General features: G+C 34.2%; 1 protein-coding gene and 1 long non-coding RNA gene across 2 annotated transcripts; both read left to right on the top strand.

The window, feature by feature from the left end:
- Positions 1-305: 305 nt before the first annotated feature.
- LOC107959999 (probable zinc metalloprotease EGY2, chloroplastic) lies at positions 306-6070 on the top strand. The gene is made up of 12 exons (XM_041112489.1): positions 306-865; positions 947-1019; positions 1273-1416; positions 2081-2131; positions 2226-2336; positions 2618-2692; positions 2778-2883; positions 2980-3073; positions 3558-3711; positions 4501-4708; positions 5031-5191; positions 5671-6070. The coding sequence occupies exons 1-12, from the start codon at positions 711-713 to the stop codon at positions 5920-5922; spliced, it is 1584 nt and encodes a 527-aa protein (XP_040968423.1). The 5' UTR covers positions 306-710; the 3' UTR covers positions 5923-6070.
- A 951-nt stretch (positions 6071-7021) lies between these two features.
- LOC121229137 (uncharacterized) lies at positions 7022-8713 on the top strand. The gene is made up of 3 exons (XR_005926727.1): positions 7022-7713; positions 7845-8226; positions 8342-8713. It is a non-coding gene; the product is annotated as an uncharacterized lncRNA (long non-coding RNA).
- The last annotated feature ends 6305 nt before the right edge of the window (positions 8714-15018 follow it).

Raw genomic sequence — 15018 nt, 5'->3', positions numbered from 1 at the left:
CAAAATGGCAATTTTCCATATTAAATCCCTAAATATTTTAGATCATCACATTTTAATTTAGTGTTATCAATTGAGCAGACGACACCCATATAAAAGTATTATTTTTTTAAAACTTAATGTGACCAATAGTTGGGGAGAAGGGTGTCATCGATTGGTCAAGTGACATCGATTTTTTTACTGTAGCTTTTATCTAGATTTATAAATATTATTGCCTTTTATCTCATTTTAGTATTTATTTAATTATTTTATATTATTTAAGTGAAAAATCCTTAAAAAAATATTTAGAGCGACTAAGGTTTTGTTTTCAAGCATTACCAAGCAGGTAAGCTACTATTCAGATATTCATCAAATATCTAAGTAGCCTCTCAAAATTGAGATTCCTCAACAACGTCACCATTCAAAATAGTCCACGCAATTTCACTATGCACGTGTCTCAATACAACTGGTGCAATAGGTTTCGCCTTTCAATAATCGGATCTCCCAGAAATATCGTTCTCTCGCAGTAAGTCCATCGATGCAACGAGCAACAGCAAAACGGATAAGACTCCAAAATAACATTGAAAAAAAAAATTCCAATCTCTCTTTTAAAAATCTGCGAAGCAAAATTTTCATAAAGCATTGAATTTTTTTTTCCAATGGAATTTGATCTTCAATTGAATTAAATTTACGTCTTTTGAGGAATTTGGATTTCATTTCTTTTAGAAAAAAAAATGAATTTAGCAGCAAGTTTCCGCGGGAACTTTGGTGTCTTATCTCAATGTAGCTCTTGCTGCGATCTTCGGTTTCAGCCATTATTGTCGTCTTCGAGCTTTGCTAACTCGCAACGGTGTCGTTTAAGGAACTTGAAGTTTTCTCGCGTCCCTAGGTAGTTTTTTTCTCATTATTTTTTTAAAAATATTCTGCTGAAGAAGAAAGCTTATGAACTAATTCTTTATTCCTCTTATAGACTTTGCAGGAAAAGAGAGATGTTTTGTAGAGTGACTGAAACAGAAACTGGACCAGATAGTAATAATGATGAGGTAATTATTTTATTACTCAATTAGTTCGGACTTTTAAAAAAAATTCCTTTATTTATTTTCTTTTCTATGTTGATACAAATTTGGAATTATTGCATTTTTTATTAATGAATCTATCAAGAAGTTATGAACTACTTTGTGAATGCACTCAACATGTGGTATTTTTGCAATTTTGGATCCAGCAGTTAGCTCAAGATGGTTTATTTTTGGATGAAAAGGGAAATGTTCTTTGATGTTCGATGTTGAATGCCTGTAGGAGGAAGATACGCATGAAAGTGGAGAAAAGCCGGCAACAACTGATTCTGTAGAGGAAAAAGATTCCCAGATTGATTTGCAGCCCATAAATGTTCAACAAATAAACAATAATGATGCAGAAACTACAGCTCAAGGTGCTGTGCAGGTACTAAATTTCTATTCTGTAGTAGTATCCCTATAGTGACAGAATAGGGCAATAGGCAAGCCCCTACATTACTTGGTTCTCAATTAGAGATGGTATTTGTCTCGTGTTTTAAGGTAGTATATATTTATATAAATTTTAATATGCTAATATTTCATATTATATAAAATCTGAATGTTCTTGCATTCGTGTATTTTTTTTTTCGTGTTCTGTCTTGCTCATGTCTGTATAATCCATCATATCCAAAGTTGCCAGGTTTGTTCTCAATGCAAGATCGTGCTACTGTGCTTTTTGCAGGCCACTTTGTTAGATTTCATGTTCATCTCCTTAAATTCACAACTTTTGGTGGTTTTTAATCCCGTTTCTCTATTTTGATAGAAATGTTTTTGTCCAATTGAAAGCTAGATAGTAGTTTAGCTATAGCTATAACTAGCATTATGTTCGAATATTGGTATGGGAGTATAAACCTCCTCAAATATATGGAAAACTTAGAAATTTGGGCATACCCATCCGACACTGACCCTTGAGTCCAAGCAAGCTCCTGCTATACCTACAGTTTGAAGTATTTTAGTACATGAAGTCACATTCAGCTGCCATTTTTGTAATCTGCAAAACATTAATCATAGCTTGCTCAACCTTTATCACATCAGGATTGTGTTTGATACAGGAGGATGACGCTATTGAAGTTACTAGTGGATCGCCTCTGCCAGGTGTGAAGGTGATCATGATGCTGTATCACTTCCTAGGCTGGAATTTACAAGAGAGATCTTCTTTTCCTGCTTCTTTTACATCTTCCCTTGTTTCCTGAACAGCCACAACAACTGGATGAATCAATGAGGATTCCAAAGGAAACCATTGACATTCTTAAGGATCAAGTATTTGCATTTGATACGTTCTTCGTAACGAGCCAGGAACCGTATGAGGTGTGTTAGTTATTTTGATAGTTCTAGGCTTCCTGATCCTTTTTTTCCTTTTCTTTCAAACATGTATCTGAAGATTCTTAAGGGGCTGAAATAAACTAAAATTGCCTCTGCAACTTGAATTCATAACATATCCATGGAGATAATAATATTTACGTGGTTATAGATTGAACTTCTCCTTCAATAGGTTTTGTATTGTCCTTGAGAATAAGATAGCAGAAAACTGTTAGCAATTTTATTTTTGTTTCTTACTTATGTTCTTTTTTTTGCGTGATATTTGATAGGGTGGAGTATTGTTCAAAGGAAATCTTCGGGGACAAGCTGCTAGAAGTTATGAAAAGATATCTACTAGGATGCAGGTATGTTTACTCTGCTTGTTCCATTGTACTATTGTGGAGGTTAATGGCTGATTCTTTATTTAATTTCTTCTAAATGAATATACAGAACAAATTTGGCGATGAATATAAGCTTTTCCTTCTTATCAATCCAGAAGATGACAAACCAGTGGCAGTTGTTGTCCCAAAAACGACTTTGCAACCAGAGACAACTGGTACTTGGCTATGCTATTACGTTATTCAAAAGTTTAATGTCATCCATGTCATACACCAAAGCCATTGTCATTAAGACTAAAGTATCCTTTTTGCAGCTGTCCCTGAGTGGTTGGCAGCTGGGGCTTTTGGTCTGGTTACAGTGTTTACCTTACTTCTTCGGAATGTGCCTGCATTGCAGTCCAACTTATTGTATGATTTTCTATCACTTTCACTCTGACATCTTAATCAAAATATTAACTGTGGCTTTTTCTTGTCATCATAACCAAACCATAAACAAGACAAAACTGCTACTATTTAGGACGTTTTCCCTTCTGAGGATCATGTTTTGAGAATTGTACCAAGCTCATAAATACTTATTTGATTGATCACTCAGTTTGAGTATTTTAAGATGGTAAATAATACATTAGCCTTGTCACTTTAGTTTATTCCTTTCGGAAAATATCTGTCCTAGATTTCTTGACAAAGATTCCTCTCTCTCTCTCTCTCTCTTTCTCTCTCTCTCTTGCAAGGACTCGTTTCTATCATCATTATTTTTCTCTTGGTTCTTGGAAGTTTAAGTTGATTGTTTCTGATTTTTGCTTTGTTTCCCCTTTCTTAGAATTAGGAGAATTTTCCATCAGATCATTCAGTTTGTCTTATTGCATTACTGCGAATGATTTTGTTAATGGTCCAGATCAACATTTGACAACCTCAACTTGTTATCGAATGGTCTACCTGGAGCCTTTGTTACTGCACTTCTTCTGGGGGTACATGAATTGGGCCACATCTTAGTAGCAAAGAGCACAGGAGTTAAGCTTGGTGTTCCTTTCTTTGTTCCAAGTTGGCAGGTGATATATATAGTTCTTTTCATTAATCCTTTGTTTCGGAACAAACTACTTCTCTTTTCCTTTCCCTTTTGTGTTCCTGTTAGTTGGTACCTTACATCTTTACTGCAATCTAGAATGGAAATCATAGATAAGAACATTACCATATATCTTGGAGGGTCTTTGGAGCAGTGGCTGATCCTGGGATTAAGTTTTGACCTTTGGGGGGCGTAGTAACATTTTCAAAAATTTTAAGAGTTTAATAAGATTTTTTTTTAAATTGGGGGTCTAACTAAAATTTTTAAAAATTTTGAGATTAATGACTTTTATAAAATTTTAAGAGCTTAATTAAAATTTTTAGAAAATTTTAAGGGAAAAATCAAAATTTTCCAAAATTTTGAGGGGCCAAAAGGACCCCTAGGCCCTTATAATGGGCCACCCCTATTTTGGAGAGTCACATTCTCATGTCCATGTCCGAACATATATCGGACTCGAGTACTGGATACGAATGCTTAAAGAAAAATGTAGAATAAGAGACTTGACATTTCCAGTTTTTCATTAACATTTGGATCCCAAAGCAGTTAAGTTCTTTAATTTATTTAGTGAAGCACATAAGTAGTCAATCTTGTAGGAATTTGTATGACAAACTTTCTTTTTATCTGACACCAGTATCACTTTGCTTCTTATGACTACGGTGTCTGTTTATGAATTCATAAATTGCAACCATTTTCCCTACATTTTCTGAACTATTGGATGAATATTTTATAAATATGAATGCGGCAAGTCTAATGGACGGACTGTGTTTGATGGCAGATAGGCTCTTTTGGTGCCATAACAAGGATAAAAAATATCGTACCCAATCGTGAAGACCTTCTCAAGGTTGCAGCAGCTGGACCTTTAGCTGGTTTTTCTTTGGGTTTTGTTCTATTCCTTCTAGGTTTCATCTTGCCACCTAGCGATGGTATTGGAGTTGTTGTTGATGCTTCTGTGTTTCATGAATCATTTCTTGCTGGTGGTGTAGGTAAAGAACTTCTATTGTTCAGATCATTCATTTATCTTAAAGCAGCCATGTCGGATATGCGGGACACATATTCAACTCCAAATACATGAAAAAAACTTATAAAAATTTGAACATACCTGTATTTGACACTCATATTCAAATCCAAATAACATAGGAATATACATGTTAAAAGAGTGATCAGTCTTCTGATGTTCTACTACAGTGGCAGTCATAACTTGTGGTGCATTTGCTGTCATGCTCTTCCCTAGCTAGCATTACATACTTTTCAGCAATCAGGTTAGATTTGATGTATTCTGATTGTGAGCTTTCTCTCCTTTTACAGCAAAGCTGCTTCTAGGTGATGTACTGAAGGAAGGCACACCTATATCAGTCAACCCACTTGTAATTTGGGCATGGGCTGGGCTTCTCATTAATGCCATCAACAGCATTCCTGCAGGGGAGCTAGATGGGGGCCGGATCTCCTTTGCAATATGGGGAAGAAAGGTACTTCATTTCTGGTTAAAAGAAATGAAATAGTCTATGCTACTCAGGTTTGGGTAGAATGTTAGTTATAGGTATATGTCCGATATGATTATATTCAAAATTTTAAATTTTTTTCCTTTTTTTGGAGAGATCTCTAAGGATCATATCTTTCAAGACCCATGTCTGAACTGTTGTTAAACACGGGAGTCAAATATGTGTAATTCAAGAAAAATAAAGAGTCGAAGCAACAACATAACTATTCAAACATAGACATAAGGATATGATCCTCTAAAAACCCGTCAAATATGTGAAAATAATTAGATATACCCGTATCTATATCAAACATATATTTGTTTCAATATCCACATCTGAATCCAAGTAAGAGAAACCTTTCTTGGTTATAGTAGAAAATAAGACCTAAAATATTCTTTCTTTTTTACGAAATTATTATGTTGTGGAATAACCAAGAGTTAAAATTAACCAAGTTTTTAATTAAACAGGCTTCAGCTCGCTTCACTTCAGTCTCCATTGGACTGCTAGGACTGTCTTCATTGTTCAATGACGTGGCATTTAACTGGGTGGTTCTCATATTCATCTTGCAAAGAGGGCCCATTGCACCACTGTCGGAGGAAATCACTGATCCTGATAACAAGTATGTTGCACTTGGAGTTTTAGTTTTGATATTGGGATTGCTTGTTTGCTTACCATATCCGTTCCCTTTCAATTATGACTCCATTAATACAGACTTTTAGCGATATGATAGTTTATAGAATTAAACTTGGATTATACTTTTTTTTATGGAAGACTTGTCTGAGGAAATGTCCTTGAATGATCATACAAATTGTTTTGTAAAGTTGATATCATTACATGCAATGAATACTTTTAGAGAGTGATGGCCAATTATTTTTCGAAGTGCAACATATGGAAGCTGGTGGAAACTGTTGTCAGCTGAAATTAATAGCTGAACCATTGGTAAGTAAACAGCTCTTAGGTTAAGTTGCTATATATTTATATAAATTTTGATATTTCATAGTGTTCTACTCCATCAATCATGGATGGATGGTGTACAAAAATGTGCTTACAGAAGATAGGTTATGGTGATTCCCAATTTTATATTTAATACAATATTACATTCAATATTTGGATTTGAGGTAAATACATTTTATTTTCTCAAATTAGCATCATTCACAATAGTAAAATTAATAACTCGAGATATGGGTAAAAGATAGTTCTCACTGACATTACATGGTTGATGAAAAGCAAGCGTGATGAAAAGTAAATGTGGTTACGGGTTGTTCATTTTTATGATGAATGACTTGATTACTATTTAATAGTAATTGACTTTTCATTAAGAAAGTTGTAATGGTTATCATGAGATAAAATAGGATCATGTTGGGAGAACGAATTTATCCCAAAGCGATAAAATATGTCCTATGAGGGTAAAACACTTATGATAAAGTCATTGGACGAGCACTAATCGAGTAGTTTTCATAATGGTATGTTGTTGGGGAGAGTTCAGTCATGATACTATAATGGAATGACTTCGTGATTAAATAAATTTATAATTAATAGACAAAAAGTTGGAACTTAATTATAAATAATTTGAGTCCTAATTGCATAGTCTAATCGGTTCCTTCGCTAGCTCATTGAAACTAAAAATGAATTGCATGTTGAATTAAATGAACAAAAATGGATAGAAATAAAAAAGTTAGAGAAATGAGAGACATTTGAAAATGAATATGACTTTCTCTACATTAAAATGAAAATGACTTAGAAAATAAATTTATGTTTTTCGAATAAATGAAGTTTGAAATTGAAAATAAATTTACTAGTCATGGTGAATCCATTGAATGTAGAAATATTCAATATATTTTCTCGTTTATTATTTTACAGTAAAGTGGTCATGATTTTAATAGAATTAGAATTAGGTTAAGAAAATTAGTTAATGGAGAAATTAATTATTTAAATTAATTTAAGATGTTTATTTTGAGAAATAAAAAAATAAATATCGCGTTGTATTGAATTATAAAGTACTGAGTTAAAAGTTCATGAAGCATTTGTAATTGAACCCAATATGAAAGAGACACAAAAACTCATCATGTTTAAAGAGAGAGACGACAAACCCTAGTTTGTTTAACTAAGGTTGTAGTCCCACCTACTCCAAGTTAGACTAGAAGTTCATTTTTCTATTGAAATAGATATCTACAATTCAATTAGGGTTTTACTTCTTATCCCTATAAATAAATGATACAGATAGGGCTAAATATAGACTTTTAAGATATTGTTATTCTACATGAAAATAGTGACAGTTATTCTTTAAGTATTAATTCTATTTTCTAGAATAATAATTCTGTCGGTTTATATTGAGATAGATTGTTTTCACACTAAAAGTAAAGAAAACTATTTCTGATTTTGTATTTGATTTGAATCGTTCGAGCTCACACTCAAAGTAGTTCGTGGTACGAGAATAGCAGAGAAGGACGTTTGGTTGAAAGCTAGAACTGACAAGGATTTGTCTAGCCGGAAATAAATGTATGATTTCGGTAAGTTATTTTTTATAAATATCACAAAACGGCTTGATTTTCAAAATTTTTATTTTTTGTTGTACAAGGAAACCATTTTTGAACTGAATTTTTTTTCTAACAAAGAAGCTCATACAATGCTTCTTATGTAGTGGGACACATAGAGTGTCGGACTAGCCACAACAATCCATGCCATCCACGATCGTTAAAGAAGATGATCTAGAGCCTGACGAGGAAAAGATGTTGAGGTTTGAATCAATGATACTCAACTCTGCTAAAGCGAAGAGGAATCGCAAGCAGAAATGTTTGATGTTTGTGGTATCAACATCATAGGCCGGAGGAGGAGTGCTCTTGTCGTTACGGGGGCATCTGACTTGTTTATATTGGAGAGAGCCATGGGTAAACTTGGTCTCTTGGTTAGCAAATCGACTAAGAGAATTTAGACGATTAATTCCAAAGAGGTCCTAATTATGAGAGTAGCACAAGGAATGGAGCTACAAAATCGGTGAGTGAAAAGATAATGAAGATTTCGAGGTAATTCATTTAAATGATTATGAATTCTTTCTTGGGTTGAATTTTCTTAACCAGATTAATGCGTTGTTGATTCCTTTTTCCGATTGTATGTGTATCTTGGATACTCGACAACAAGCATGTGTTGTGCTGGTGAGTCGAGACATGAAAGGAGGAACCAAGGTATTGTCAAAGATCCAACTAGCTGAGGGTGTTCTTGGTGAACATTGACTTGGTAAATCGAAAGAGTCCTAAGAAGACCCCCCTTGGAAATGCTAGAGGGGCGGCAAACCTATGTGAAGCTTGTTGAGTCATTAGTGGGGCTACTACCTATGAGAGAGTTGGGTTGTGTATCAGAATGTTTGTAACGTAGTGATACAAATTGGGCAATTAGATTGAGTAAATGATACGAGTGAGGTACTTCCAAACACTTATCTAATGTTTTTCATTTTGACTTATTGTTGACTTGGCAAAGACACAAGAGTTATTTTAAAGTTCTGAACTGGCCCAATTCGTGGAACATATGGAGAAACCCATCTAATTGAAGCCTTGGTGACCAAATGAAACACTTAAGGAAATTTAAGGCTACCATGGTAAATAGAGAAACTCATATTAGAAGATATATAATATGATAAGATTTGATTTTTTTTAATCTTAATGAATTGAGTTAATCACTTAAGAATATCAATTTTAGATAGGCTTGAATCTTGACCGTCAATGTAACTCAATCTGTACCGTTGGTTTTGGGACAACTCAACTGTAAATAAAGTTCCTCTCCCTCATTTTTAATCGCTCAATTGTAATATTTCAGAGTAATAGAGATTATTTGAGAGCATTTACTCAAAGACCTCTGTGTGTTGCTTTCTTGCGACATTTTCTGTTCTTTTGTTGCTTTTTTGTTTTGAGTTGCTTCCGCTTTCTTTTCGGTGTCTTAGAGAATTTCTATCGAGAATTCTCACTTTTGAGAGAGTTAGGCTGAATTAGGTGGATTTGAAATCAAGAGATCACATAAGGCCATACAGATTACGAGATGGAATTTCTAGCCACGTGACATACACACATGCTAGCAAATTTTTAAAGTTAGGACAAAGCTATTGCCAAACAACTTTGACTTCTCTTCACTCAAAAGTATTTTTCTCTTATTTTTTTTAATTTGGATGAATTTTTTGTTTGTTTCATTAGAAATTAGACTCAATAGTATTTTCTAACATATAATGATCATCATTTAATTCATTTTATACAAATTTCAACAAATTTTCAAAGTTAAAACATGAGGTGCTACTAACAGTTTTAACCTTCCCTCACTTAAACAGATTTATCTCTTATTGTCTAATTTGGATGCAAGTTTTGTTAGTTCTGATAAAAACTATACTCAATAATCTTTCAAACTGTATGTAGCTTAACTTCTAATTCAATTTTAACAATTTTTGGTGAATTTTTAAGTCACACTACTGCTGTTTTCAAAAACTATTTTAATGCAAATGTTGTTAACTATGTCATTCAAGTGATTTATTAAACACATTCACCTAATAATAACACATTTCATGTTTATTCATATAATAAATCTCATGTTTATTACACTATTTTCATAGTAATAACTTAAATTCTTTACTTTCCTAAACATTTTAGCATAAGAAAAGTAAGACTATCCAAGGATACTTACTTTTTTGGATGCTCTACAACACATAATCTTGATTTTGCCATCATATAAGCTTCGAAAATTCATTCTCATAATTCAACATTTTTCATACACAAAAAATATATCAAAATATTAAAAAAAATTCTTTCCAAGCTTTCTCATAACGAATAAACTCAAATATCTTGTGGGGAAAGTTAGCATAAAACTATTCTTACCTTGTTGAAGTTTGTTACCCAAGCTTCATGTAACACCCCATACCCGTAACCCACACCGGAGTAGAATATAAGGCATTACCTAACTCGATCTCATGCACACAAATGTTCCCCAAGTCATCGAGACTTGGTCCCATTTTAAAACTTTTTCTACTTTAAACTTCTTATTATGGGTTTAAGAGCCCCAAATCGACCATTGAAAACTATTCAGGATCATCTCGGGTCCTTAAACCATCTATAAAAAATTTGACTTTGAAACAGGGCACACGCCCGTGTAGAATGGCAATACGCCCGTGTGGCCATTTTAACATGGTTGTGTTGATGGCCCGTGTTGCTCACACGGCCTAAGCAATATAGGGACACGCCCGTGTCCTCCACCCGTGTGGAATTAATTCTAGTTGCATACCTACAGGGGTTTTCACATGGCCTGGCACACGCCCGTGTCCCTGGCCCGTGTCCTTCACACGGCCATGACACGCCCGTGTCCTAGTCCGTGCGCAAGAATAAGGATATTTTGTTTTTGATGTCAGCAACCCCAAAATGTTACACGGCTAAGGCACACGCTCATGTGCTAGGCCGTGTCCATCACACGGTTGAGACACACGGTCGTGTCTTTGCCTGTGTGTTTACTATCACGCATACTGACTTGAAATTTTTACGTGCAGGGGACACACGGTCGGACCACACGCCCATAGGGCAGACCATGCGTCACACACGACCTAGACACATGCCTGTGTGGACAATATAAGACTATTTACTGCCCTTACTTACACAACCTACATAATAGCAACCACACCAATACAAAAATAACTTATTTAAACCAATCAGTCAAAATAGACTACATATCAATTAAACAATTACTCATTCATGAGAGCGACTTCATTTGCATATATCAAAATGAATATTTGCCATCATTTAAGGCTTAATACAAATGAAGGGTTTCCAACCCAAGCTAACACATTTGGCCAGTTCTCAATGACACAAAAATAGTAAAGTCTAAGCCCTATACATGCCATATTCAAAAATATAAATCAAACTATACCGAGTGTTTCGATTGATAGTGTGATCGATATCTCTGACTTTCTTTGGTCCTTGAGCTAGATAGGCGACACTATAAGAAAATAAGAAAGGAGAGGGAGTAAGCATAAAGCTTAGTAAGTTGCACATAAATAAATATACAACATAACTTTACCATTCATCAACAAGTATCATAATACACAAGTGGCATAAGCAAAACTTACTCACCAATATTCAATACACCTCATATAGCATATATTGAGCTCACATTTCATACATACCATATAGGTACCTGTACCACTCACAACACGGTTATACTTTCCTTGTTAACTTGAAATCATACTTTCACCGATGAACCATTTGGAACATTATCGGATACTCATTTAGCTTCAAACATGGGGTCAGGTGCTGATGCCATGTCCCAGACATGGTTTTTCAGTAACCATTAAAATCACTTACTTGAGAAGGCTTAAAGTTGCTGAAATTTCAAGCTCTTAAAACCCCATTTCTTTACTGAAAATTTTGGTTAAGAAGAAAGAATAGGTGAAAAAGATGAAGGCTAGGTATGTAGGGTATTATTTTATCACCTAATATGTCATCACTTACCTAACATTTTGACCATTTACTCTTCTTTGTCTCATGGCCGGCCAAGCTCTTTTAAAAGGGTCTAATTTCCTTTTAAAGATCCCCCAAATTTTATTCTCTATCTATTTGACACCTTTAGCTATCAATTTAGGATTTTTGCATTTTATGCTATTTAGTCCTTTCTCGCAATTGGACTCGCAAACGTTAAAATTACTTCAACAAATTTTTCATGCACTATTAAAAAAATGCTATAATATCAAAATAATAATAAAATAATTTCTCTGACTTTGGATTTGTGGACCACTATTCTAACTAGGCCCAAAATCGAGCTGTTATACTTCATTTTCTCACACAAAAATCCATCAAACCCTAGGTTGATAATGGTGAGATTGATAGTGAAAATGAGTTCAATTGTTTTTTCTTAAGAAATTTTAACTCAACATGTATATAAAGTATAATTTAATATTTATCAAATTTAATCTATTAAAAAATTTTATTTTAATATAATAAAAAAATTCCTTACATTTATGTAAGAATTTTTTTTGGGTAAAAAGAAAAAAAATAAGAACAATTTAACTAGAGGTCAATGTCACTTGCCAACGTTTAAGGTCCGTTACCAAAGCACAAAAGCATCCCATGAAGGTCTACATATTAAATAGAGCTCATCTGATCCACTTGAACTGATTCGATCTGAAGAACAAGTGACGAAACCTATCTACTTGAAGCCTTGGTGGCTCAACGAAGCACTTATGGGAAATTAGGGCTACCTCAGTTGGGAAAGTAATCTTAGAAAATTTGAAATCTGATAAGATTTGATTTTGTAATCTTGGAGATTGTGTAAATCCTTTAATTGTAGATAGACTTTGATCTCATTTGTCTATGTAATTCAATTTATACTGTCAGTTTTGGGGGAGTTCAACTATAAATAGAGAGCCTCCCCTTTATTTGTAATCATCCATTGAATCCATTATATTCTATTCTTTAGTAATGAATACTAAGTTGAGAGCATTTACTCAAACACCTTGTATGCTTTACTTTTCTATGGCTATTTTTCTATTTCGAGCTTATTTTATCTTTAAGATTGCTTTCACTATATTTTGGTGCCCTAGAGGAATTTTATGAGAATTTTCACTTGTAAGAGTTAGGCTAACTTGTGCATATTTGAAGCGAAGGAATTGTCTAAAGCCACACGGATTGTGAGATGAAAGGTCTAGCCCCGTGACAGTTGGTATCATAGATAAGGTTGTGAAGGTACCATTTAAGATGACAAAAGAAGTTACTGATTAGAATAAGTCAATGGAGACTTGTAGGAAGGCCAGGAAAGCAAGCTGATTGAAAGACATGCTATTGACTTTGAAAGGACGAGTGGTCAATCTCAAGGAGCCTGTGAGGGACATGAGATAGACACTCGAGGTGGTTGAGGGACACATTGATGAGTTGGACTCAATAAAGGATCAACTTAGGGACTTTTTGTTGGAGTCTCTTGATTCTACTGTGGAAAAGATGTAGGTGGTGCTCAATTGCACTATGGGCAAGTAGATGAAAGGAATGATGCTCTTGAAGCTATGGTGTCAGTCTTGATGGAAGAGATCACAGAGCTTAAGGGGGAGCTCATGATTTACAAAGTTTCTTTGAGTAATGAGATGTTGGCTTTGAGGTCAAAAAATGAGCAATAAGTGTTCCCAAACCAGAGAAGTTCAAGGGTGCCAGGTTCATCAGAGAAGTGGACAACTTCTTGTGGGAAATTAAAAAATACTTTTGAGCGATGGGCATTGAGGATGATGTCACTAAGGCAAACGCTACTTTGATTTATTTACTGATGTTGCTCTTTTTTGGTAGCTTCGTAGGTCCACGGATGATAAATGTGTAAGGACGACTATTGGAACTTATGAGGAGTTCCAAAGAGAGTTGAAGAAGTAATTTTGCACATAGTATGTCGAGGAGGAGGCTCGGGAAAAGTTGTGACAACTTACACAATAAGGCACTGTTCGGGAGTATGTTCGGGTGTCCAATGAGTTGATGCTTTAGATCTCTTACTTGAGCAAGAAAAAAAACTATTTTATTGGTTTAAAGATGAGTTGAAGCCTTGGGTGAAGTAAGAGTTGCGTTGAAAAGGTATCACTGAGCTTATTTGTAACATCCCTTACCCGTATCCGATGCTGAGATAGGGTTCGAGGCGTTACCGAACTTAAATATTCACAATCATGCAAAACTGAGTCATAAAATTTCGTTCAAATTTAAAGATTTTCAGTTTCTATCTTAAAGTCCCTTATATGGGCCTACGAGGCCTTAAATGTGCTTTGAAAGTAGTTAGGGAATAAACCGGGAACTTTAGAAAGTTCAGGAAAGTTTATAAAATTTTTCCATGAAGCAGAGTCACATATATTCTTACCATAAAATTTTCAGATTTTTTGGTCTAGCCAATAAGTACAATTTATTCCTTAAAGTCTCCCCTGCTTCGCTATTTGACAGCTTCGACCTTTCTTCACTAAAATTTATTTATCTCATAGTACAAGATTCGAATTATGTTCCCGTCTGATTTTATTAAAAATAGTCTCATTAAGGACTTAGTAATATGAATTCTAACCCATAATTATTTTTTTACAATTTATAGTGATTTTATCAATTCAGAACAGGGGATTCTAAACTCATTCTGACTCTGTCTCACAAGAATTCGAATATCTCATAATATTAAATTCTTTTTCTTATTCCGTTTCTTCTATTAAAACTAGACTCAATAATGTTTCATTTCATATTTAATTCATCCTTTAATTCAACTTCCAAAATTTTTGTGGATTTTCAAATTAGGACTACTGCTGCTGTCCAAACTGTTTTAGTGCAATATCATGTTAACTATCATATGATGCCATAATAAACATAATCATAAACATTAGTTTATTCGTCATTCCAAACCTTTGACTTAATTATCACCCATATACCTCTTACCATATACTTAGCTAATTGCTCATAAGTTTGAGTACATACTGTACTATCCTTCAACACAACCACTTATTCAAACACATAAGCTATGTACATTTCAGAGATATCAATCAACAAGAATCACAAATATTTCAAGGTACATGGATGAATTCATTATACATATACACATTCAATTTCATGTTTCTCAGGTCTTGTACATACACAATTTTATCCTTTGAATCATTGAATTTCTCGATGGCTATTTCATCAATCCATATTCAGAAGTACCCCTTTTGGTACAAATCTTGAGTCACAATTTATACAATAGAATTGCCAGTCCAAGCTAATTTCTCATTATACCATGTACCATAAGGATTTTTTGGATTGCCAGTTCAGGCTAAATCCTCAATATAATAGAGCATTTCCTTTAGAGTCAATCTGGAT

The sequence above is a fragment of the Gossypium hirsutum genome, chromosome A05, assembly GCF_007990345.1.
Source record: "Gossypium hirsutum isolate 1008001.06 chromosome A05, Gossypium_hirsutum_v2.1, whole genome shotgun sequence".
NCBI classification, from domain to species: domain Eukaryota; kingdom Viridiplantae; phylum Streptophyta; class Magnoliopsida; order Malvales; family Malvaceae; genus Gossypium; species Gossypium hirsutum.
This window is presented reverse-complemented; position numbering and strand designations above follow the sequence as displayed.